Source organism: Necator americanus, chromosome I (genome assembly GCF_031761385.1).
Source record: "Necator americanus strain Aroian chromosome I, whole genome shotgun sequence".
Classification (NCBI taxonomy): domain Eukaryota; kingdom Metazoa; phylum Nematoda; class Chromadorea; order Rhabditida; family Ancylostomatidae; genus Necator; species Necator americanus.
This window is the reverse complement of record NC_087371.1, coordinates 25283155-25307719: the sequence shown is the minus strand read 5'-3', so window position 1 is coordinate 25307719 and position 24565 is coordinate 25283155. Positions and strand designations below refer to the sequence as shown.

The 24565-nt window shown below is 41.9% G+C and overlaps 4 protein-coding genes across 6 annotated transcripts; 2 read left to right on the top strand and 2 right to left on the bottom strand.

Moving 5' to 3' along the window:
• Positions 1 to 597: 597 nt before the first annotated feature.
• Positions 598 to 6014, bottom strand: RB195_006808 (uncharacterized protein; the record flags this gene model as incomplete). Its single annotated transcript, XM_064180110.1, has 3 exons — positions 598 to 729; positions 3017 to 3118; positions 5928 to 6014. The coding sequence occupies 3 exons, from the start codon at positions 6012 to 6014 to the stop codon at positions 598 to 600; spliced, it is 321 nt and encodes a 106-aa protein (XP_064037009.1).
• Positions 6015 to 8766: 2752 nt separating this feature from the next.
• Positions 8767 to 11758, top strand: RB195_006807 (uncharacterized protein; the record flags this gene model as incomplete). The annotated part of the gene is made up of 5 exons (XM_064180109.1): positions 8767 to 8841; positions 8936 to 9067; positions 11256 to 11327; positions 11496 to 11582; positions 11654 to 11758. The coding sequence occupies 5 exons, from the start codon at positions 8767 to 8769 to the stop codon at positions 11756 to 11758; spliced, it is 471 nt and encodes a 156-aa protein (XP_064037008.1).
• An 874-nt stretch (positions 11759 to 12632) lies between these two features.
• RB195_006806 (uncharacterized protein) lies at positions 12633 to 13922 on the bottom strand (the record flags this gene model as incomplete). The annotated part of the gene is made up of 2 exons (XM_064180108.1): positions 12633 to 13069; positions 13136 to 13922. The coding sequence occupies 2 exons, from the start codon at positions 13920 to 13922 to the stop codon at positions 12633 to 12635; spliced, it is 1224 nt and encodes a 407-aa protein (XP_064037007.1).
• A 208-nt stretch (positions 13923 to 14130) lies between these two features.
• On the top strand, positions 14131 to 23321 carry RB195_006805 (uncharacterized protein; the record flags this gene model as incomplete). Of its 3 annotated transcripts, XM_064180107.1 has the most annotated exons (10): positions 14131 to 14350; positions 14440 to 14499; positions 14778 to 14892; positions 16446 to 16536; positions 16595 to 16764; positions 16827 to 16929; positions 18599 to 18700; positions 18993 to 19194; positions 19886 to 20071; positions 21622 to 22562. In XM_064180107.1, 10 exons carry the CDS (start codon positions 14131 to 14133, stop codon positions 22560 to 22562), a joined length of 2190 nt encoding a protein of 729 aa, XP_064037005.1. The 3 variants fall into 3 exon arrangements, with proteins under 3 accessions (XP_064037005.1, XP_064037006.1, XP_064037004.1); XM_064180106.1 differs by lacking the exon at positions 21622 to 22562 and having other exon boundaries at positions 19886 to 20130; XM_064180105.1 differs by lacking the exons at positions 14131 to 14350; positions 14440 to 14499; positions 14778 to 14892; ... (4 more) ...; positions 18993 to 19194; positions 19886 to 20071 and adding exons at positions 20908 to 21019; positions 23150 to 23321 and having other exon boundaries at positions 21622 to 22513.
• Between the last annotated feature and the right edge of the window lie 1244 nt (positions 23322 to 24565).

The window sequence follows — 24565 nt, the reverse complement described above, 5'->3', positions numbered from 1 at the left end:
TTCAAGTACCCAAATTTACAAATGTGCTAAAAGAAATTCATCAACGCACAGCTGTAGACAATGTGTAATTTGTCACCGTTTCAATACCTCGCTAACATAGTTACGCTATAGTAGTGCCAAGCCAACTATGATGGTCAAACCTACTGTGATTTCAAACAAATTCTTGTTATCCTTCCTGCTTTAAGAAATATCATTGTCACAGCAATACGGGCTTGTTGATCTCACATGTGTTGATCTTATTTTTGCCATACCACTTCGTCCTCTTCCCGAGTGTTCCGAGCATCTATTTGTACAGCAGTAAATGTTATTCGGGAAATGTTCTATGCTAGATACGCTTATGTCGCACTAAAATAAAAAAAGAACATTTATTGATTTCGGTCGTGAAGCATAACATAAATAAAGTTTTCTGAATGTGTATTGCTAGCACGAAGGACAATAACGATATAATTTTGGCAAAATTACGAACCTTAGTAGGCTTCATATAAGACTTACACAAATGACAACTCACGAACATAATTTCGTTTATTTACCTTACGTAAGCGGGCAAGAAACAATTACATAGAAAAAACTTACGTGAACTAGGACATGGAGAAATTATTAGATAGCCTGTGCCTCTTTAAGTATCTGAGCGAGTTTTCCATTTTTTGCAGCAGCAGCTGTGTCGTCACCTCCGCCGAAGAATTTCGCGTTTATAAACACTCGAGGAACCGACCTTGCTCCTGTTAGGGTCTAGAATAAGAAACTTTGAATAGAGTCTACAGGTAATCAAAACTTAGAATCTGGTCACTCTGTAGAGTGGATGGATGTATTTTGTTGCTGTATACATGTATATCAAATCGTGTCAAGAATACAACGGTAACGGTTGTGATATCTGCACATTATTTAATCGCAACCACAGATGTGATAGTCGGAGTCCGGTCTCCAACCTCTCCCATCCACGAGGAAAACAAAAAGAGATATGAAATAAAGAGGTACAGAAGACGTCTGGAGAGATGTAAGATGTAAAGTGTACAAAAATTAACTTGTGGATCTACTACACACAGTACCATACAAACGGAAAATGAAAGAATATAGAGTAAGAAAGTGATGCTGAAAAAACAATCTACGAACGTATGGCGCGAATGTTTATTTCGAGCGCGTTTCTGCTGCTTGCAGATATTCACTGAAATAGCTTGTCTAGTTGAGAGGAGAAATTTAAGCAGTGAAGAGTACCGCCATTAAAAAGCGACCATTGTCATATCAAAAACCATACCTTCGTTGCGGGAAAGAGAGGCGAAAAAGAATAACGAAATCCAGGAGGGAATTTACTTCGAAACTGTACAAACAATATTTTTAGTCTGCACCGTATAATATAAGAGAAATGAGAAGAACCTGAGATGAAGCGAAGAAATTGGCTTTTTTGTCTAGTCATATGTACAATCTGTCTATACATATCTAATACACCTCACTTACATATTGAAACCAAGAGGTAAATTTTGCATATTAAAGGCATCACCTCACGAATGTGGGGTGGTACGGGTTTCAGGCGGGTAATGCTTATACAGGGTCGTAGATTGCGGGGAAGAGGGTGATTCCGTTCACCTCTCCCTGTATCAGTGTAAACGGGCGACCCCGGAGTTGTTTCTTACGACGGCTTCTTTTGCAATGCGCAACCTTTGTGCCCCGCTCTCCTGCGATTCGTCCGAATGGGTTTTCGAACAATCGCAGAAGGGGCTGGGCGCAACGGTTGCGCATTGCAGCAGAAACCGTCGTAAGAAACAGTTTGAGGGTCGCCGTTTACACTGATACAGGGAGAGTTGAACGGAGTCACCTTCTTCCACACAATCTACGACCCCGTATAGGGATTACCCGCCTGAAACGCGTACCACACCAGATTCGTGGGGGGTTGCCTTTAAAGGCATCACCCCACGAATCTGAGGTGGTGCAGATTTCAGGTGGAATATTCGTATACGGGATGGGAGACTACGGAGAGGGAGGTGATTCCGTCCATTTCTTGCTAATTGCCGTAAAAAAACGGCCTGGAAAGTAAGATGTGAAGTGTTGTTCTAAGGATCATATTCCTCGAATTAGTACCATACATCAAAGAATTTGGAACGTTAGTCTGTTCGTTGAAGTCACTGCATCCTTGACTTATCCTGTCGACTACTAACCATTTAACTGGGCAAATAAAAGAAATAAAGATTTCAATGTATTCTAAAACTTGCAACTAGAAGGTGAGTGAGGAATAGATGACAAATAGTCTCCCATCCTGTATACGAATACTCCACCTGAAACCTGCACCACCTCAGATTCGTGGGGTGATGCCTTTAAGCCAATATTGAGATGATGCTCTGTAATAAAACATACAACATATGAAGAAACTTCTTTTTCTGAATGGATATAGCGGTGCAAAAGCAACAAAGGTTTTTCCTAGCAGGCAATCACAGACATGATGGGAGAGTATTTAGGTGAAGAAAGGGAACGATACGATGTTCCCTCCCTTTCTCGGGAAACGTTTCTTCTTTTCTTTTAAGTTTCAACTTTTGCAGACCAAGCAGGCCCCATATAAAAGATGAATTTTAGGAACTCTCCTTCTCCTCTTCTTAAAAGCTCTTGGTATCGATTTTTGCACACATAGCAAATTTGCTCCCCTTTTACACCATACCGCAATCAATCCGCTTTGGGCTGGTGTCTGTACTTATTCCGAAATAGAACAGGAATGCAGAAGCAACTCATGCAATGACTTATCACATTCTTCCCTTAACAACGCCGAGAAATACTTGACGTTAAATGAATTCCTATCGATCAGATTTAAGTCTCAAAGTGGAAGTAATCACAGTTATGGACAACCTCTGAATAAGTTTGTGTCCCGGAACTTCACTTCATCTCTCTCTCTCCTATTTAATAGCTAAAATGATCGGGATCTTGTTATAGAGCGCTTCTGGTTGACGATCGCTACTTCAATTGCGTAACATTTGAGACGGAAGTGATGCATGATCACAACAGTTTTTTTTTTCTCTTAAGAATCCATGCAAACCTGCAAATAGTCCTGAATTTCTGCGCAGTCAGGTCTGCTTTCGATGTCCACCCATTCCATTGCTCCTGGTTTCAGGTTTTGACTTTCCAACGCCGCACGAGCCTTCAAAGGAATACAAATCATTAGAGGAGTATTTTAAAAAAGTCCATTTAATAAGAACATATGACGAATCTATCTGGTTACACAGAGATTCGGAATAAAATCGACATTCAATACTCAAGCAAGCCAACACTTCAAATTCTCTTAAGAAATTTTGAAGATTATATGAATGCATATTACAAATTCCGGATGCATCTCATCAGATATTGCGGAAAAGCGACGTGTATGTGCATTTCAGATATATAGGGATATATATATATATATATATTCCGATAATACACGAGCTACTAAATTGTTCTGGAGAATCAAACACATCCATTGGAAATTTGTAATGTCGATAACTGGTTCCGCTACTTCGGCTTGTTCAAACTGGTTCGCCACAAGAGGAACTTCTCTCTCGTTGTCCTGCCACACGTAGAAATCCTCGTGCCAACATCGACGACGATTTTCGTAGTATCTTGACCACCACCCAGACGACGGCTGCACAACTCTGCGTTGCTAAACGCACTATCACAGTTCACCCACACGTTCTAGGCTACCGGTAACTTCTGTCGAAATGGGAGGTCCACGCACTGACCAAGACCAAACCATGTCTGGTAAGCATATTTCAGTTGTTATTGCTGCTTTGCCAGCGCCAGTCGGAATTTCCGCAGGGTATTGCTATGGGTTACGACTGCTGCGTCCTTTGTAATAATGATAGTTGGCGTGCCTACTGGCTCCTCTAAGGCGTTCAGCCGCTTAATCGAAGTCGAGAAGAAGAATCGATAGTCCCAATCGAATCAACTCCAATGGAAGGTTCTTCGCTCCTTCTTCCGGGACCATCGGGTATTGCTGTGGGAGCTGCTGGCCGACTACCAAACGATCGGTGGCAAACTAACATCAAATCCGCTGATAAGTTCTTCTTTGAGTCTCAGCTCTCCAGCTTTTGGCTCCACAGAATTGTAACAATCCCGAAAAAAAATCGAAGATGATCAACCATGTATGATTAAGCAGGTATGAGATGTCAAAGGGCATGCGTTCATAAGAAAATAAGTAGCCAAAGTAGTACATTCACCAGCGCGAGTAATGCAAATACTAATGTGAAGAAGCAACGCGTGGTTAAAACCACATGAATACCAAGTCGACAAAAGAAATTTGTAGATTATCTTGGGAAGTTCGCAAGTTTCTCGGCATATGTGAAATTTTTGATAAATGTATTAAAGGAACATCAATAATCCCCTAATGTAAAAAACATTAGGAAACTGTCTTCGCTTTCTTGTCCACATTATAAGGAAACCATTATAAGGAGGAAATTAGATCGCCTTGTTTATGTTATCTTCAAAATGCTCCCAGACCAGAACTGCAAAGGTTCACGGAGACGCAGTAGAAAGTTCTGGATAAAAATGGTGAAGGATATGAGGAAACCAGACAGGATAGGTGTGACATCACGTTCCGAAAAATAAGGAACAGCGACGGATGGACAGATTCCGTATGAGCTCTAGCGGAACATCGGACAGGATGAGTTCAAATACGTTCAGGGACGGCTCGTTTCGATACGTATTAACCGGATTGGGCCATGATATCCGCCAGCCGTTCAATTCAAGTTTTATAAAAAGAGTTGCGGCTACGTACACAATGCTAATATACACAGACAGTCAGCGCCTCTCCATCAACTGAGTTTCACGCGACGTGTCTGCCAACAAATCAAAAAAACTGCGATGATATACATATGCACTTACAAACACTTCCAGTCTCGCTTGCGTACATGAAACTCGAAGAATTATTTTTAGTTTGCATGAAAGAAAAGAGATCGTGTTTGTACTTGTATTTTAACGTAAAACCGGTTTTGCGGCAATAAAAATCGGTCGTACTGCAACATCGAAGAATTGATAAATCAGCGGAGAAGATCTGAAAACATTGAATAACAGTAACCTTAACGAGACCCCAACCATACATGCGATAGTCGGACCCTGTGCTCCGACTCCCTTCACTTTTGGACGGTTGGCGAAAGGATGCTCATCTTCCCCCATGACCCAGACCAACTTCACCTGAGGAGGCTCCGGCTGCTCCGCACCGCAGCTATGATTGCAACCATTCCCTCGACACAAAGATATCCTCTATTCCAGATCTTCACTGATGAAATGGTCCTTGAGAGAATCAAAAACAGAAACATGTGCCGTATACTTCACTTTCAGTAAAATCAGCAAACGGGCAACAATTTTTAGGAATTTCCTGATATGAATAGCATCGTGAAAAAAGGAGAAGTTGTATATCCATTCAATAGATATATCAGGAACAAAATCTTATTTAATTTCTGATGAGAATTTCAGGGGATAGAATGTTGATAGAAATTATATTACAACTGGTTTGGTCATCACGTTTACTAGTTGTGGTTCCCGTGTCCAAGAAAACATGCAGACGGAAAGTCCTAAGCGGAATTAATACTTGAATTACTACTACGAAAGTTCCTATGCAACTGAAAAGAAGCGCACACCAGCGATAGAAACTATAATCATACCCTTACATCATTCAGTTACTCTACACTGCTGTGAGCAACGTAAATATCCTGAGAAAGAAAAATGTTCTAATAAGTATGTAGAAGGGTACAACAAAAGCTATTTTTACGCATAACTCAAGTAACATGAATCAACAACATCAAACATATGAATTTATATCGTTCCATACTCATACTGTACGAAAAACAGAACGAACATACAAGAACGCTAGCTACTGCGTTCATTCGAATTCAATATTTTGATTTTTGTTTCAATTTGTTGAATCTGGCTGTATGTCAATAGGTAAAAAAAGTATAAGTTGTGTTAAAGTAACGTACTTTGTGACAATAAGGGCAGTACGATTTGCTGAATACCACAACCTTGTAGGACTTCAATAATCCGTCTACGAACGTTTTTGCACTCATCTCTGCAAGTTCTGAAAAAAACAATAGAGAAATCAATGATCATCGAGCAAGCGGGCGAACTCAAAGAATGCGATTATTACAAGAACTGTGAGAATGATGAACAGTTATATACCAGAACTTAACAGCCTTATTTTCCCAGAAACCTGATTGTGAAGGATAGCATTAGATTGTTGAACGAGTTATGAAGCCCTTAGCTGCAACAAAGCGCCACGTATCTCAGTGATATACAACCATGAACACTAACTTAGTCGTGCAAATGCATCTCACGTCACAAATCTCCAACCAGGCATTGCGTTTTATCAAATATGTGTGATGGTTTTCTCGTTAAATATAGCAGATTCCGCAGAGAGTGAAGTCGAAACGAAATTAAGCAGCGTATATTTGCGTAAGTTGTTGCGCTCGAAGCGCTGCGGTTGAGCGTGGCGTTTATAACCGAAGGAAGACTCCTGCCAGCACCTTTACTCACTGCAGTACGCGATGGTCCTACCGCGATTCCAACCGCCTTCTCCACCGCATAGCTTCGAGCGCAGCCGCCTAAAGGGATCACCCCACGAATCTGAGGTGGTACGGATTTCAGATGGAGTATTCTTATACGGGATAGTGGATTATGGAGAGGGACGTGATTCCATCCATTTCTTCCTAATTGTGGTAAAAAACGGTCCGGAAGATGCCTCGCGTGCACAAGGCTGGCGCGCTCCAATCGAAGTCGTAGAAAATAGCGCGCCGGATCGCTCGAAGCCGTATCGTCCGGGAAGTTTTTTACAGCAATTAGGAAGAAATGGACGGAATCACGCTTCTCTCCATAATCACGATCCCGTATTCGAATACTCCACCTGAAACCCGTACCACCTCGGTTTCCGGGATTAATGCCTTTAACCCCACTAACACCTTTAACACTTCATGTTGTTTTGACTTACTATATACCATTCTGATAATTATTAGTAATGGCATTTTCTGTGAAATTAGAGTTGTGTTTTTCTAACAACACTTTCTTTTTTTTTACAAATTTAGGCGAAAGATTTCATAGCTTTCTTTCTAGATTTGTCCATTCTAGATTTGCAGAACATTCGAACTTCAGCTTTAAACACTCCTTTCGTACCAATATAATACAGAAACAATTTGAAAACATTACTCGAAATATGGGTTTTCCTCCTGTTTCCTCCAGCAGTTGTCACAGAATGATGCTTTAACGTAAAATGACGTGAAAGCATAAACTGATAAAGATAATGTGCCACGTTTGTAGTGATAAAGATAACGTTTTACGTCAGGTCATGTAAACTGTTGGCTACTATTTAAGCAATCGTTTGCATGGGTGTTTCCGCTTTCTGAAGAAGGCATGTTTCCAAAGTGAGGCAAACGTGCAAGGAAATAGATACGCGGAGGAGTCATAGAGGTGAAGGTATTGAGCGATACTGCTTCACCACTGCACATCACAAACCCGTTGGACCCTTGTCACCTCATTTTACCGCTTTGCGGTGCTAGCAATCCGACAGCATAGGACACTGGTTACCCCATTTTATAGCTTCCTTGCTGTACTACTTGTCTCAAACCATTCTATAGCTTTTCGACGCCGGCACACCAATCCGACACAATGGGACCCAAATTACCTCATTTTATAGCTTCCTTGTGTTAGCGCGCGCACGCCGTGAGATCCGTCCCACTCCATTTTATCTCTTGCTGGGACCAGTCCGACGCCGCGGATCCCAACTTTGCACGTTTCACACCAATCCGACACAATGGATAGCTTCCTTAAGTCGGCGCACTAATTCGATGCCTTGGAACACGTCCAAACCCATTTTATCGCTTTCTGGCGCAAGCGCAGCTATTTGACGGCGTTGGACCCGTCTCACTGCTTTGTGGAATTTCGTTACACACACACACACACACACACACACACACACACGCACACGCAAACAAACAAACAAACGTGACAGAATAAATCCTGTTACTATATAGCATGACTTTAACACTCTGACACTCCTGTTGCGCGGACGGCCCGTCCGACTAGTGGCGACGCCGGCGGGTGGTACGTCGTGCATGGTTGGATGGAGTGGGCATGAAGGGAAGATCGAAGTCATGGGTGAAGTGTAGTTGGGGATGGGCAGTGGCGCCCTTGTTTCCCGAAAGTCTAACTTGCTTTTTTCTCTTGGTAACTTTAGTTAACATGTCACAGATCCTCTAAGACCAATGCTTAGGCCTTAGGGCCCCGACTGATTTGACTATTTGCTTCGAGAAATAAATGCGCCACTGAATGCCCTCCCCCACTACACTTTACCCCGAAGTCATTTTAAATCATACTAGTAGTGACATGCGAGGAACGGCGTAACTTCCAATACAACGAATGACCCGTGTGGCGAAAATATTATGTTCTAGGTAGAAACGAAATAGAAACGGTGCCTGTCGTATACTATGTGTTTCGTCGCAAATGCACAGATGTGCCTCGCCACACGGCCTTTCTCTGGTTTAAAAAGAGTTTTCTTCTTTGTAAAAGTAGGTTTTTCTCCTTTATTTTTTGAAAAGGAGTTGTTGGCGCTGCTGCTCAGTTAGGTATGTAGATAAGGGAAATTCGTCACGCTCAACATACTCTTAAGGCTTTATTTTCTTTTTTTTCTGCATGGAATGTCTCATGCCTACTTCAAAATCCATTTCTTCTTTTGACTGATTTAGCCAGAAGTTATAAGCATTAGGGCCGGCTACCATTGATAGTTTGTCATTGATTTCATCGCTTAGAATTTTTCGAAAGTATTTAGGTATGGATGATATCGACTATGGAGATGCGAACAAGTACACTAACGATAGTTCAATCGAAATGGCTTGGGCTGTGAAGGTTTTTTTTTAATGTTGAAATTCTGCTGCCTTTGATCAGCCTCACTTAGTTTCTTTTCTCCCACATAAGCCTAGATATTCTATTCGGTTTTTAGGCGGCAGAACGTGCTAATGTCCATATGAACCTTCTGATGTGTTGCGACACTAAAGTTCTGAGACTGAACAAACTGCAGGATGTTATTCATACGTCATTCAGGAATTCATTTCCTGACCTAGACGTGCACAAGGTTTTTATTCTTTTAGTCTGGTTTTCTGAGATTGGAAGTCTCGTTAGAGATTCATTACAAATCATGTAGGAATTACTTTAGTTGTAGTACGACCATTCAAATTGATATCGCAAAGTACATGTATTCAGTGAGAATGAAGCGTAAGGGTGTAGCACAGTCGGTAAGAGGTCCGACTGCAACTCCTCGATTTACGGTTCGATGTCGCTGCAGTGCCAACCGAGCCTTTCATCCTTTCGGACCTAAGGATTGGTACCAGTCTTGTCCAAGAGTATAGAAAACACTGTCCTGCTATTCCTGCTGACCCCCACAAGTATACAACATAGTGCACCAACAAGCGTCCATGAAACTTCTGTTCCTGTTGTTCTTAGAACTGGTCGAGCGGACGCCAGTAGTTTTTCCATTTTCGTGGAGAGAATGCATATGCATATGCATAAAAGTATATGCATATATATATATATATGTATGTATATATATATATATATATATATATATGCTATACATGCTGCATTAGTATAGTTCATATTCCATTATGTGGCATACACGACATATGCGAGCGTATTTTTTAAATCGCAGAACATTCTTTTCGCCTTTAATTGCATCGTGCGTGTGACAATATAGCTTCATAACAAACCCTCTTCGAATTCGTCGTAGATTACCATATTTTCCAGCACTCGTTGCGTACTAAGGTGGTACTTCTTGCGGTCACCTCTCCAGCTTGTTGACTCTTGATCAGTTCCAAAGCAGTTTCGTATGGATAAGTTGTTGATCTAGATTTAGCTCCCACACTTGTTTTGAAACGTTGTCCGTTTAACATCATTGGATCTCCTCAATTTATGCGTTTCTTTTAAATTTGCTACTTGGACGCGGTAGATCAAAATAAATAGGTTGTTATCTCGTATTTGATGCAAGTGATCTCACAAGCATCCAACTGCGCCTAGTAATTCATAGAAAATATACTGGCAGAGATCAGTGATCACGCCGACGAGAACCTTACCGCTCTGAAACACTGCACACAGCGATACTTCTGTGTCCTTCACATAGACACTACACACTTCACATTGTTTCACCGCGACGCGATAGTTGGTTATGGAAACGATGTGCAGCACGTGATAGTGAAGTCCATTACTTAGTTAGTACTGGCGAAGCAGTCGTTAGTGCCTGTGGCATCTTTAATCAAGGTGTGCTGTACCACTCATTGAGGTGATGAAATACAACCACAGACCGTAGATGGGCCTGGTAACACATAATAGATGCCAGTGAAAACCAAAGTAAAAAACCCGCGATATATTTAAGAAGTTCTGTTATTTGTACTCTTCTAACTTGATTTTCAATGGATTAGTTGCAAATTAATACGGAAAAACCCTATTTAATGCTTCGGTCGAGAGAAAAAAGCCATTCCAAAAAGTCTTGGGAAGCGACTTGTTCTCGGAGTACGGATCCTACTGTGAGGCTCATTGACAAATTTTACTTTTGCTGTTCTTAATGAATTCCTCCCTAAGAGTGTTTTGTTCGAGAATGTCGACTTACGAGTTTGTTCGAGGATTTATACAGGGGTCAAAACGACATGAAGCGCGGTGCAGTTGCTTAGGAAGCTGCGCTCGAAGTGGTGCAGCGAAGATGGTGGTTGGGATCGACATAGGACTATGGCGAACTGCAGCGAGGAATGGTAGTACTGAGTTCCCCACTACGATCTACGATGCGGCTTCGAGCGCACCTGGCTCGCAAGTGCAATAAATTTCATAGCCATGAGCTCAACAATTTGAGCTGGATTTGCTTGGAGAAAGAACAGACTCTGACGTAGTCAACTGGGTTTCCACGAACTAGAACTGGCTCGAGAAAAAGGTTTCAGTAATATTCCTTATCTTTCTTTGGAATTCCACGTGTGTCAACGCTATCGTTATGGGGTGGAGACGGGTTTGGAATCGAGGTGGGACCATGGCGAACTGCGAAGATGGGTGGCGGAAGCGAGGATCCTTACATGATGCGAACCGCCACGCTCCACCCCGTCGCTTCGACCGCTTACGCAACTGTCAGTGCTTGATGTCGTTTTGACCTGATTATACTTCACCAATTGAACTCAATTTCTGCAAAGACCTTTCGTCGCAAGATTTTCAGACGTTTATTCCACCAATGGATAAGAATGAGCGCAAAATGAGCGCTTCTGTCCCCATGGATTTCTTTTTTTTAGGTTACAGAAGTCGAGTTGAAGCAAGGTGGCATGAAGGAGAAGTGGCATGACTTCTGCGAACATTTTAAGGAGGTTGGTCATTGAAGCATATTTTAATGGTTGGAATTGGGAAATATCTGTAGAGTATATCTCACTTGTGGCTTCATACATTGCTTAAAATACCGAAGAAGCTTTGAGTACTTTCCTCGGAAATCTTTGTTGGTGCCGCCTCAAATTCTCTCATGAACTCATCTTTGGCAGCTTGTGGAAGACTACTCGCTTGGGACCTTGATGCGGATGGAAGCTTGCAAAGGTTACAGCGAAGAAAACACCATTGTAGTCCCTAAGGTGAACTGTTTATCTTCTTTTGCCATTTGTCTGTGTTTAAGCCTATGATATTGTTTAATCACATGATTTAGATAATCTATTTGGCAATTGAAATCGCAAGAAATCTCGAAGGAGTGAATGAGAAGTTAAAACTAGAATTCACAGAAGATCACAGAAAAAATGGGGCTCAATTATAGCGGTATCTTCTTCGGACTTTCTCCACTGCAGTTTAACCCGTTTGAAATATTACTTCGAGTTATCTTAGTCTTAGTAGAGTTAGCCTTTTAGTGACTTCTCGAAGTTATCAGAAATTTCCGATTAATCTCAGTCTTTTGTTTCATTCTTCAGTCGTCATTGTTGTTCTCTTATTGTTATTCTTTACACTCTGTTTCGATTCCCGTTTTTCCTGCGTGAAAAGTTTTACGGTTAGCGTGGTTGATTTTTCATTCAATAATGTTACTACAACAAGGGGCATTTTGACTTGTTAGCCACCCCTTTATCAAGCAGACTATTCCATGTTATAAACGGCAGCAACTTTTATATTTAGCCATTCATCTAAAATTGGTGAACATTGTTTATCTGCGATTGTCTCCGAGCATGCTTGATTCCAATCCCATTTGAAAAGCACATTAATGCGAATTAGCTCACCTCCAAACTACTGTTTCTTTCGTCACAATGATCGAAACGGCAATGGAAGGCTGTAAACTGCATCGTCCACCCGTCGTTTATTATTATTTGTTGAATAAACGTTCATAACATTGGAACTATGATGGAAGAATTATACTGCATTGGTTGTGGAGTCTGATGTATACCTTTACCAATTCTGTTTGTTTTGTTACAGGACGATCTGGCTGGAAATGTTTATTCCGTAACGTTTTTGTATATCTTAATCATCAATAGTTCCCTTCCAGATGAGTTTTAATTTCGGGACGAAACCGGGTTCTGCGACGTCGTCGCTGTTTGGATCAAGTGAGTTTTGAATTATACTTTTTTATGCATACTGATAATTGAAGATTGTTCTCAGGTAGTAACAGTTCCGGAAGTCGGGATTCGCTTAATCAATTTTTCTTTTCAAGGTACGACCACCACTGCGTCATCATTATTTGGATCGTCTCTCCCAACTGCGACCACGTCATCAATTTTTGGAGCTTCCTCCTCAACAGCGCCGTCGCTGTTTTCTGGCGGACAATCCACAGCTACATCTTTATTTGGAGCCAACACAAATGTCAGTAGTACCGCTCCATCGCTATTCGGATCCACATCAACCACCTCCTCTGGTGGATCGTCATTGTTTGGCACAAAACCTACTGGTGGCTCTTTGTTTGGATCATCAGTCACCACGGCATCATCGGCAGGCGGTGTCTTTGGGTCATCTTCCAGTACAGCAAAATCATCTGCGAACGCTTTTGGTTCTGCGTTAACGACACCATCTAGCGCAGGACTCTTTGGTTCTTCGACAACTACAGCAGGCGTGACTTCTTCATTTGGTTCGGCAGCCCTTCCTTCCACTGGGGTATTCGGTCAGTCTAATTCCACGACTGCAACGTCTACATCGCTTTTTGGGAGCTCCAAACCTGCATTTGGTGGACCGTCGAGCACTGGTACGTCATTATTTGGAGCAAGTAGTACCACACCAACTAGCAGCGTGTTCGGATCAACTAACACTGCAAATTCGTCTTTGTTGGGAGGAATAGCAACAACAACGACATCGACAGGTTTTTTCGCGGGTACTGCTGCAACTACAACGGCTTCTTTATTGGGGCCTTCAAGCAGCACATCAGCGGGACCTTTCGGTACAACCGCATCTGCAACAACATCTGGATCATTATTCGGGGGTAGCAACACTGGCACTTCTGTGTTCGGTTCTTCTGTTGGTGTTCCGGCTTCAGGGATATCTCTTTTTGGCTCAGCTACAAATACGGCGCCTTCGCATCCAAGTACAGGGACAATTTCGGGCACAACAACTTCAACACATAGTTTAGGAACAACGTCCGTAACACCATCTCTTTTCGGTTCTGCCACAAACACAGCCTCCGTGGCACCACTGACAGCCGCAGCTCCTGGCACAACTACTCCACTTTTTGGGGCAGCCACTGGAAGTTCAGTTACTGCTTCGTCGTTATTTGGTGCAAACTCTACAGCCTCAACTTCCACTATGCCGAATTCCTTGTTCGGTACTACATCTACAACAGCAACTTCTCTTTTTCCAACATCTGCTCCTTCTACCTCAACCAATGCTTCAACATTGCCAAGCTTTCCAGCCGCCTCGACGACTACAACGTTTCCACTTTTCGGTGCAAGCGCTGCAACCACCACTACTTCTATACCTTCTCTATCAGGCAGTTTGGGTGCACCAAGCATTTCTACCACTAAATCTCTCTTTGATGCAAGTAATGCGAAGTCGGTCCATACCACTACACCTCTGTTTGGAGCATCAGCAACGGTAGCCAACGCAACTTCTACTGTTTCGGGTGGAACTACAACGGCAGCTCCTTTGTTTGGATCAGCATCAACAACGGCAGCCCCGTCACTGTTTGGAACAGCTACGACATCAGCGTCGACTGGATTAATGGGAGCGCTTGGTGCTCCGAAATCTAGTGGTGGATTGTTCAGCGCCACAACAACAGCAACAACAACCACGGCTCCTGGAGGATTGCTGTTTGGAGCCAAAACTGCTACTACAACCACCGCTGGTTCGTTTGGTACGAGTACTTCGACTGCACCGTTGTTTGGTGCAAAAACAACAACGACGACGCAGAGCTTGTTTGGAACAGCAACATCGCTCAGTGGTGAGTAAATAGCAAGAAAATTTGTTTCTCCAATTTTTTTTGGTTTTTATTTTTTCGAATCAACAATTCTATAGCATCATATTGTTTAGGTGTTGCACCGACAACAACAACATCATCTTTAGGCCTTGGAGGCACAACGCAGACAGCAGGTATTTGCATCTTTATTGATGTTTTGGATGTTCTACTAAGGTAGTATATGAATTATAAAAGAATCGCCCTTATCTACAATTGATTCACTTGACTATAATTCTAGAATCTATCGTATGGTAGTAGAATGAAGTTGAAAAGAGTTCCGGTGTTTATGTAAATCCGACACACACCAATGCTTAGTCCTGCAATTTCCATTATCCTAGTAATTAATTAGGTTTTTTTGCTTGTAGCATCAAGCTCACTTTCAATCAAGGTTCTGGGATCATAAACTTTTTAGGTCTTAGTGCTACGTTAGGAAGCGGTTCTGCTGCTGCTGGGGCAGTCTCAGAAAAGGAAAACTTACGAGAGGGCATTGTACCCAAGCCTATTCGTGAAGTTGCGATTCAGCTGAGGTATCTCTATGTGGTTTTGTGAGCTTTGTTTTACTCTTAATGAGGAGGGTGGGGACATATTTTCATTAAAAACAATGTCTTCCGTCCGCCCGAAGTAGTTTGTTCGATCCTGTCCAGATGGCGTCGAGCAAACTCGTCCACAACCGTGGGATTCATCAATGCGTAAATGCAAAACTAAAGCCTAGGTGGTACTGAGAGGAACATCTACTAAGATTATCCTTGTTTTCCTTTCTTGTTGTCTCTAGCATTCATTCCTTTCTCTCATAATCCTCATCTAAGGTGTTCGTAAACGAGGTCCAGATGATTTTCAGTGTCTGGTTAGTCCATGGTGTGAACAATTTACCCCTTCTCGTTAGCGATTTTTCTTAAAGGCATCACCCACAAATATGGCGTGGTATGGATTTTCGTAGGAGTATACCTATATTAGGTCGTAGATTATGAATACAGGGATGGTTCCGCTCGTCTCTCCCTGCATCACTGTAAACAGGCAGCTTCGGAATGTGGTTCCATACGACGTCCTCTATTGCAACACGCCACCTTTGCGCCTCGCCCCCGGCTGCGATTCGTCGAATTAAATGAATTGCCTATTAGGGCATCCTAACACATTGTCGATGAATCGCAGGCGGTGGCGTGTTGCAATAGAGGACGTCGTAAAGGGCCGGATTCCGAAGCCGTCTGTTTAAAGTGATGGAGAGATGAACGGAACCATCCCTTTATTCATAATCTACGACGTAGGCATACTCCATCAAAAATCCATATCATGCCAAATTTACGGGATGATGCCTTTAAAGTGGCACTGCGTTTCTTCGGATCCATTCTGATACCCTTTCAGTCCATTTCATCTTACAATGTCTGTTCTCGCATCAGTTTTTGGCCTTTCTTGCTTATTCCGTTTTATTGTGAAGACGATTATTATTTTTTGTATGGGAACAGCGAAATTAGACTTGATATTGTCAAAATCATGATACGCTGCCTTAAAGGCAGCATACCATGAATCTGGGGTGGTACGGATTTCAGGTGGAGTATCCGCATACGGGGTTATAGCTTATGGAGACTGGGGTGGTTCCACTCATCTCTCCCTGAATCACTGCAAAAAGCCGGTCCCTGAATGCTGTTTAGTACGATTCCTTTTATTGCAAAGCTCCACCCCTTGCGTCGCCCTGCGATTCGTCGGAAATAAATTCGGACTGTCCCGATAGGCAGTAAGGGACGCTAAGCGTGCAAGAGTGGCGCTCTACAAAGCATCGTACAAACAGCAATCAGGGGCCAGGTGCTTGCAGTGATTCAGGGAGAGATGAGCGGAACCACCCCAGTCTCCATAAACTACGACCCCGTATACGAATACTCCACCTAAAATCCGTACCACCCCAGATTCGTGGTATGCTGCCTCTACGCGAGATCATACATTCTGTCTTTATCCTGAGCCAACAGGGTATTTTTTTTAACAATCATCTCGTAGTGACCTCATCTCACCCTCCTCACTAAAAGAAAAGAATCTTAGTACGTTTAATTTTGTTCGTTGTGTTCTAGTTGTTGTTGTTATTTATCTGCAGGGAGAAATTGAAAGAAAACAGAAGGCTTGCTGATGAATTTACGGCAGCTTCCACAGATCGCACTATTCTAGTGAAGGAACAACTTAAGGATGTATGTTAATTTTGTGTGCTTGTGAATTACAATGACTTGACTGTGCCAGATTTTTCAGGTGGAGCACAAGATTTGTGAAGTTTACAGCAAAACATCTGATTATGACGTGAAGTGCGCTCAGCTGAAAAGACGCGTAGCAAAGGACTTGCATTTAGGGGATGTAGCTCAACGTGTTCAGGATTCACTGACTAAAAACGTGCACTTCAGCTCGCAGACACAAATAGTGCAGTGAGTTCTAGCTTCTGTTTATTTTTTTTCGTTCAGCATTCACACAATTCATTTTGTTCAAGGTACATTGTTGATGTAATTCGAGAATATGATGAAGCGGTAATCCAGTACCAGAACATAATTGAAGACATCAATACGAAATTGAGTGTAGTTTTGAGCGGCAAGGTTTGTTTGGATATATCCTTCATTCCCTATCCTGTGAAGGGATGATTACGATATAATTGTCACTTTGTATTGTGCGTTAGTGGACAGCGCTAGCGGAAATTCTCGTCCCCTAGATTCTAATTTTTTTTTTGTAAATCTTGGTACTAGAAGCCTTGCAGATTCTCTTCTTCATTACTGAAATAGAACAGTCTGTCTTTATAACACTTTATTCTTGCATCAGCGACTTTAAAATCAGCTAATGAGCTCAGCTGGTCATAAACCTTCACGAAATTGAAAAATGTTTGTGAGAAAAGTACAAAGTTCAGAAGGTCGAGAAACAGTAAATCTTGATAGAACATAATCTATATCAATCAAACAATAAGAACGCAGGAAAGCAATATTTGCTCACATTGTATCTACTTTACTGAAGAAGGCAAAAATGATATTTATGTGAAACGTTGTTTTTCAAGACGTTTTTTTCTTTGCTTAGATAAGAAAATATCTATAGGAGCAGAAATGCCAGGCTTTGCTCTGCCAGACGACTGGAGCGTTTGAGGAGAAAGTTGGGAAGTCAGACTGAGCTAATCATGATTCAGTTTACCTTTTCTCCTCTCAACTCTCCTCTGATAGCTGAGACAGAGAAAGTTGAAATTTTTAGGAGGTTCTATGGTCCTCGAAAGCATTTCTTTGGTAGATTACTCAGAATGCAGTCAGAAGGTATTGGTTTCTGAAATGGAGAAGCCCCGAGTAAGCATTTTTAGTGAGAGGTTCTGAAAAAGGTGAAGTTCGGTGCGAAAAATACGTCTGATTATAGAGCGTAGTTATTAACCGAAACACACATTTTTTTTATATTCTACCCAACTGCGTCGTAAATTAGTTTTACAATGCGTTCTGGTTGTCATTGTTGTCTACTCTGGGTAACTCATTCCGTGTATCGTTTTAGTTTTAGGAGCTAAGCTATAAGCTTCTGCCTAACTAATTAACTAACTAGTTGACCAATTTAATTGTGCACAGAATTACTTAGTAAGTGCACTAATTGATTTTAACCTGTTTAAAATACAATTACTTCATGTCTCATTTATTAATGTTATATGTTATAACATTTATGTTAAAAAAATTTGAGTGCTGCCTAGAAATTGAATTCTGATGTGATAAATAATATGATGCGCATGTGCATCACATTGAGATGTGTTTAAACTCCTGCACTATTCTATGCAACACCTCTCCAGAAGCAAATTCTGTTTTTTTTTTGCCTGTTGGAGCTACCTTTTTGCATGGTATTCCTTGATGTATGCTAAGAGCTCTCGTTATTGTGCAGTTAGTTGTCACTATCCAAAATTGGTCGGATAGCAACCACCGAAAAACCAACAGCTTAGAGTTAACATTTTCTACTCTCAACAGTTAGTAACCTTTCTTTTGGCACTACCTTTACCCCACCGTCGTTTCAAATTACCGAACTAACGGAACGTTAAAGTCCGGGCATATTTCAACTTCCTATTACCCTGCGCAGCTGCCTCTCTCAACTCTCCTGTTGTTCACTAGGGATTGCAAAGGGATGATTTTTTTTGTTTTGAAAAGTAGAGATCTCGAGGGAGCAGCTTTTTCGAGAATGCGGTTCACAATCCGGATATGTTAAAAAATAGAATAGACTACATGATGTTTATATGTTATGAATAATGTTTATATCTAGGGAACGATGACAGTTAGCGATTTGAAACAAGTGCTGACGCGTTTCGACATCGCTTTCAGTACTGTTGCAAGCAAGCTGTTCGATGCAACCCGAAAAGTTCAGGTAATCAATAATAAAAAATACTGTCATAATGAGTTCTATATTGTTATGTGTTCAAACAATGTTCGAGAAGTTCAGTCAGTAGTTCATCGTTACCAAGCATCACCTTCATTCCACTGAGCTTCTAGTTCTTTTTAGTTCTGCTTTCTAGCATTCTCTGGAAAAGATTGATCCAAAATTCCCATCGAAATAACATCGAGTCTCAACTGTGAAAGTGTCCTAAGCAAATATTCTTGCTTTTGAAAAAAAATTGTCATAAACTAGCGCTCTTCAGAAATAGATTATATTTTTATAGGATGTGAAGTCAGTATTATCTGCTGACGAATCCTTGTCCATGTTGCGCGATGCAGTCAACCGTCGAGCTGATGCAGCATCACAGTCGAAGTCTTACAACAGTCTTCGTGGGAGCGATTTCGTGCCATCACAGTCTACTATTGCTGAATTGGGAAAACAACTGAAACCAGCGCTTGGCACTACTTCGGCTGCTGGTGGAACAAGTAACATTTTGACAATTATTTCTTATTTCGCTTGGTTGAAGTGAAGGCAACGCAAGGATTTCTTCCTCTCGGTCACTTTCCTCTGACTGATTTCTCAAGGACCATTCGAAAATAATGCATAACAATCTACTATTTTGCAAGTATGCAACATGGGAATATACACTGCATTGCCGCTAACAACACTATCAACCTCTATATACTTCGACCTTTATTCAAAGAATTCTCTTTTTTCGGCTTTATTCCGAGGTGCCGGAAGGGCTTGCATTCCTATCTAATATCATTCATTCCTGGTCTTGGTCGGGCTACACGCGGCGTTTTCCCAGCGTGCAGAACATAATCGTTAGTAAAGGAATTTTGGTCAGTGGTAGTGTTGCACATTATACACCCGCTTAGAGGAACGCACCCGACGCATTATCCTCTTCAAGAGAGAAATTTATTCAAACCACGCAGGTTGTGATGAGCATCTCTGACATCCGACATGAGATTTATATCGCGCTGTCTACTTGGAGCTTGAAACTTCTCAGAACACAGGCGAAAAGCTTTAACAAAGAGTTCTCAGAATTTTACCTGCTTAGCATTGTTTGTATCTTAGAAATTAGTTGTAGTGCTTTGATTTCTGAATGCTCATTGTAATATATTGTGTTTAACGACTATATCCATGCTGATGTGGTCATTTTCACTGCATTTTCAGGTCTTTTTGGGACAGCAGGCGGTGGATCGTTGTTTGGATCAACTACAACAGCAGCGAAGCCTTTCTCGTTCGCTTCAACATCTACTGGCGGGACATCGCTATTCCCATCTCTGACAACTTCAACAGCAGGATCGTTGTTCTCATCTCTAACGTCTACTACGACAACTACTACAAAACCAACGCTCAGTTTTGGTTCCACAATCACAAACAACTCAAGCGGACTGTTGTTTAGTAGCAAAAAGTAACAATCCAGATATCTTGTTCGGTTTTATATCGTACGGGACTTGCGTTCAATATAAGGTTATATTACCAGTTTCTTCGTTGTTGTTACGTTTTCCGTCACATGTTGTGGAATTGAGATCATACACTATCCTCACTTTTATTCAGTAGATAATCATGGGAAAAATGCTATTCAAGCTCGCCTGCTTTTTTGTATGCTTCTATTGTGGACATATGTGCTGTAATATATGTCTGTTCTCATCAAATCCAATATTGTCATCAGTTATGGGCTGTTTGCATTGCTCGGTGCTGTATATCGTTAAGTTTGTTCAGTCCAAATTTTGAATAAGCTGCCTGAATATTTTAGTAAATCAACTTCCAATAGAACCAAGCAGACGTGTTATGCAACGTTGAAGTGGAGGAATGTGTGGAAATGCTACGCACCTTCGTAAACCAGCGCATTGAGATTGGAGTCAACCACAGACAGTTCGTCAGCTTTCACCTGACAAATAGAAACATTTTTCAGACGCTTCTTCCGGCTGGAATCAGCAACAACATCACTTACTTGACTTAATCGGTGGGCTGATATTATCAGCCTGATGCGAATCTCCGCATATTCGCCGAGATGTGTCATCCGCGAACATGGCTTTGCCTAACTTTCTCGATCTTCAGTAAGAGGTTACACAGAATACATTCGTTGCTATTCCACGTGCTACGAAACTTTATGTTTCATTTCCTATGCACGCCGAATGCCCTCAAGTCCTCTTTCACCACTTCTGTTCAGAACTTCCGTTTACGGCCAGATGGCCTTTTCCAACTTGTACCCGAAATACTGCTCAGGAAACGTTGAACAAGGCGGTCTCCTGGTGTCTTTTGTAAACGACATGAAGACGAGTGTAGTTGCGAAGCATTTGCGTACGCGCTAGAAACGGCGCAGTGGAGGCAGCAGTTGGAACTGAGTTTGGACCGTCGTAAACTGCAGCGATGGGTGGTGCTAGCAAGGGTTTCACCACACTTCTAGCCGCTGCGCTCCATCGAAGCTCCCCGAGAGAAGCCGCGTACGCAATTACTTACGTGCTTCATGTCGTTTTGACCCAACTATAGAACCGATAGCGTGCTTTTTTTTCTCAGCGTTCTAGATGATGCACTTTGGAACTAATCTGCATCGTTAAGTTTCCGCACAGTCTCTACTAATACTCCGACTGTGTCGGGTAAAAATTAGTAATTAAGTTAAATTAGTGGTAAAAATCGAATGCGATGTTTTAGCAACTCCAACGATTTTCGGATTTTCGGACAATCGGCAAGGTAATTATGTTTTCTTGTTATGCCAACGAGGTTTAGGTGAAACTTTTTAATTGGCCTGACGTTTCGACAAACTCGTCTTTGTCGAAACGTCAGGCCAATAAAAAAGACGACCGACGTAATCTCAGGATTCATTTCTAACAAGAAGTTGGGAGTGACATGCTGCCTTCCTGAAAACTATCCTAAGATTGTTCATCTCTATCGTTGTATCTTAGGTGTTGTAATTAGGGAGAAACAGCGTATATTGTATACTTCATTGTTGAAATGTAATGCTAAAGAAAAGGCATGTCGTCGTCTTCTACCAAATCAAATTCAGAAGAAGATTGTGGGTGGGTCGAGGGCGATCTGTGACATTATCCGGTCTAACGCCAAAGCTACTCTACGCGCAAAGTACGATAGACTTTCGAGTATGCAGCGCGGCCCTGTTTGTGAGAACAACACGTCCACAGACCACCGACTACCAATACGCTCTGATCAAAATACAAACACTGATCAAACGGCTAGAGTCACAGTAATTGGTGATACTCATGTTTCCGATATTGCTATGGACTTCTTAAGCCTAGGACCCTCATTTTCGATAGCTCAGAATGTCAATGGGGCGGTCTTTCGTAAAGTTGTAGGAGGCTTTCAAAGACTTAGAGACCAACTTAGGATCAAGGCCAAACATGAAAACACACCACAATCCACGTTTGTAGACGGGAAGCTACTTCCATCTGTCCCGTTCCCCCGTACTTTTTATAAAGAACCTGAACCAGTTCGTGAAGCCGATGTAAAGTTTAGAATTGTATCAGCGGGAGTGTTAGCCGCTTTCAACCAACACCGAAGTCAGCGGCATAGAAACTTAACAAGGCATCAATGGCAAGGGTTCCGAGAAGTTCGACAACTAATATCTAACGGGACACTGCGTATCTCGGTGAGCGACAAAGGAGGAGAGTTTGTGGTTATGCCACAAACACTAGATCGGGAAATAACGGAACGACATTTAATGGATCAAAGTATTTGTCGCCGAGTTACAGAAAAAGAGTTTACTGCACAATATAAATGTCTGAACCATGTTTGGATGAGCGTCGGTAAGGCTGCTGGGATTGACGAAAGATTCCTGAGCAGGTTAAAAGTAGAAACACCGAACTGCCCCGTTTTTTTACAGCCTGATTAAAACGCATAAGCTTTCAAGTAACGGCCTACGCTCAATGTCAGCGGAGACATATAAAATAAGGCCAATAATAAGTTGTGTAGGAGGACCAACAGACCGTATCTCTTGGTTTCTAAATAGAATTGTGAGTCAACTACTACCAAAAGTGTCTTCTCATCTATCAAGCAGTTCACAATTCCTTGAACGTCTTAAAAATGCCAGATTCGAAAAAAATTGTGTCATAGAGTCATTTGACGACCTCTTTGTACACAAATGTTCAAAACAAACAGGCGTTACAAGCGTTATCTGAAATGCTAGATAGACACGGCCGTAGTATAGAAACCTTTGGTCTAAGCAAGCAATGCATAGTGATCCTGGTCAACGAATGCCTCCAGTGCAATATTTTTAAATGGTCAGGAAAATATTTCTCTCAAGTAAGAGGACTTGCTATGGGCCAAAGGCTTGCTCCAGTTCTTGCCGTTTGCTTTATGAGCAGAATAGAACAACCAGTGATAGAACGTCTTCCACATATGTACATGTATAGTGTACTGTTATATCGATGATTGCTTCATTATAACATCAACGCAATCCGAAATGGACGAATGCTTTAGAATTCTGAATGAACGATTACAGTACATAAAACTCACTCGAGAACAACCAAAAGATGGTTGGCTGCCTTATTTGAATGCTCAAATAAAACTACACAATGGTATTGCAAGTGAAATGGTATCGCAAGGAAAGCTCGAAAAACGTACTGATGAACACAAAGTCAGCCCATCCTAATGGCACGAAAAAGGCAATTATTCGAAATATGGTCAAAACAGCAACAGCAATGTGCACAGGGGATAGAGAACGGGAGGAATCACTAAACTAGCCACAAGCATAGCTAGTTCAAACGGTTACTCGAGATTGAAATCTAACACTCAATCTCGAACTACGAACAACACAGTGAGGATCCCACGTGAAGGTAGAATTCCATTGTGCATCCCTTCGTCTCTGACTCCTTAACTGCTGCCATACACCGGACTCTTTTGCGAGCACACAGCACAGCATCCACAATAGATTCTACGATAGGCAATGCGTGTCGGAATGTTGCGTGGTTTGTCCATTCGGTAAGGCAGATGATTGCGCGAACATCGGAGTTATTTACCAAATAGAATGCCTAACGTGCAACGCCATTTATATTGGAGAAACTGGAAGGATACTGAACGTGCGTATCAAGGAACATTTGGCTGGTAAAAGGCGAGGGAGTTCGATGACACCGTTAGGGCGCCACAAAAATGATAAGCATGATGGAAATGAGTTTGAAATAAAATGTACAATATTAGCGCACGAGAAAGAGATATCTGCTAGGAAGGCATTGGAAGCATTCTGGATTTCCGTCAGAAATCCATCCATGAATAACAAAAATGAGTGCTTATCAATTACCAATGACTTCTTACCGTTCGTAACACTCTGTGAGCTATAAGATTGTCCCACATGCAGTTCCTTAACGTTATCCACACACCAGTACTTAAGGATACTGCAGAGTGCGTAGATCTCATTCGCCTTGGTGACAGTCTTTAAGAACGCGGTGGTTCACCAACACTGCTAGTCGGTGAAACTGGTCAGTTGTTTTCCTTTTAAGGTCTTGCGTGGTGTACTCGGAACAATATCGGAGGTTGGCGAGGAGAGAAGAGGAGTTTGATGGGATATGCATGGTATCAAAGACCTCGAACCATTTTCAGGCCTTTGAAAAAGACGAGTTTGTCCAAACGTCAGGCCAATAAAAAAGTTTCATCTAAACCTCGTTGGCATAACAAGAAAACATAAATACACTATCAAATGCCGAGGTTTCAAGAAGAGAGGACTTGGAGATTGTTGGCAAGGTAATGTTCTTTGTCAGATCTTGAGTTGAACTTTAGGAACGGACATTATCTATTTGCGCTACTCATCGGGGGTTGACCATGCCGCATAAGCTCATGGCTTCGATAGCCTGATGCCCATAGTATACGATGCGATTCGAGGAGTTACAGTATTTTCTAAGC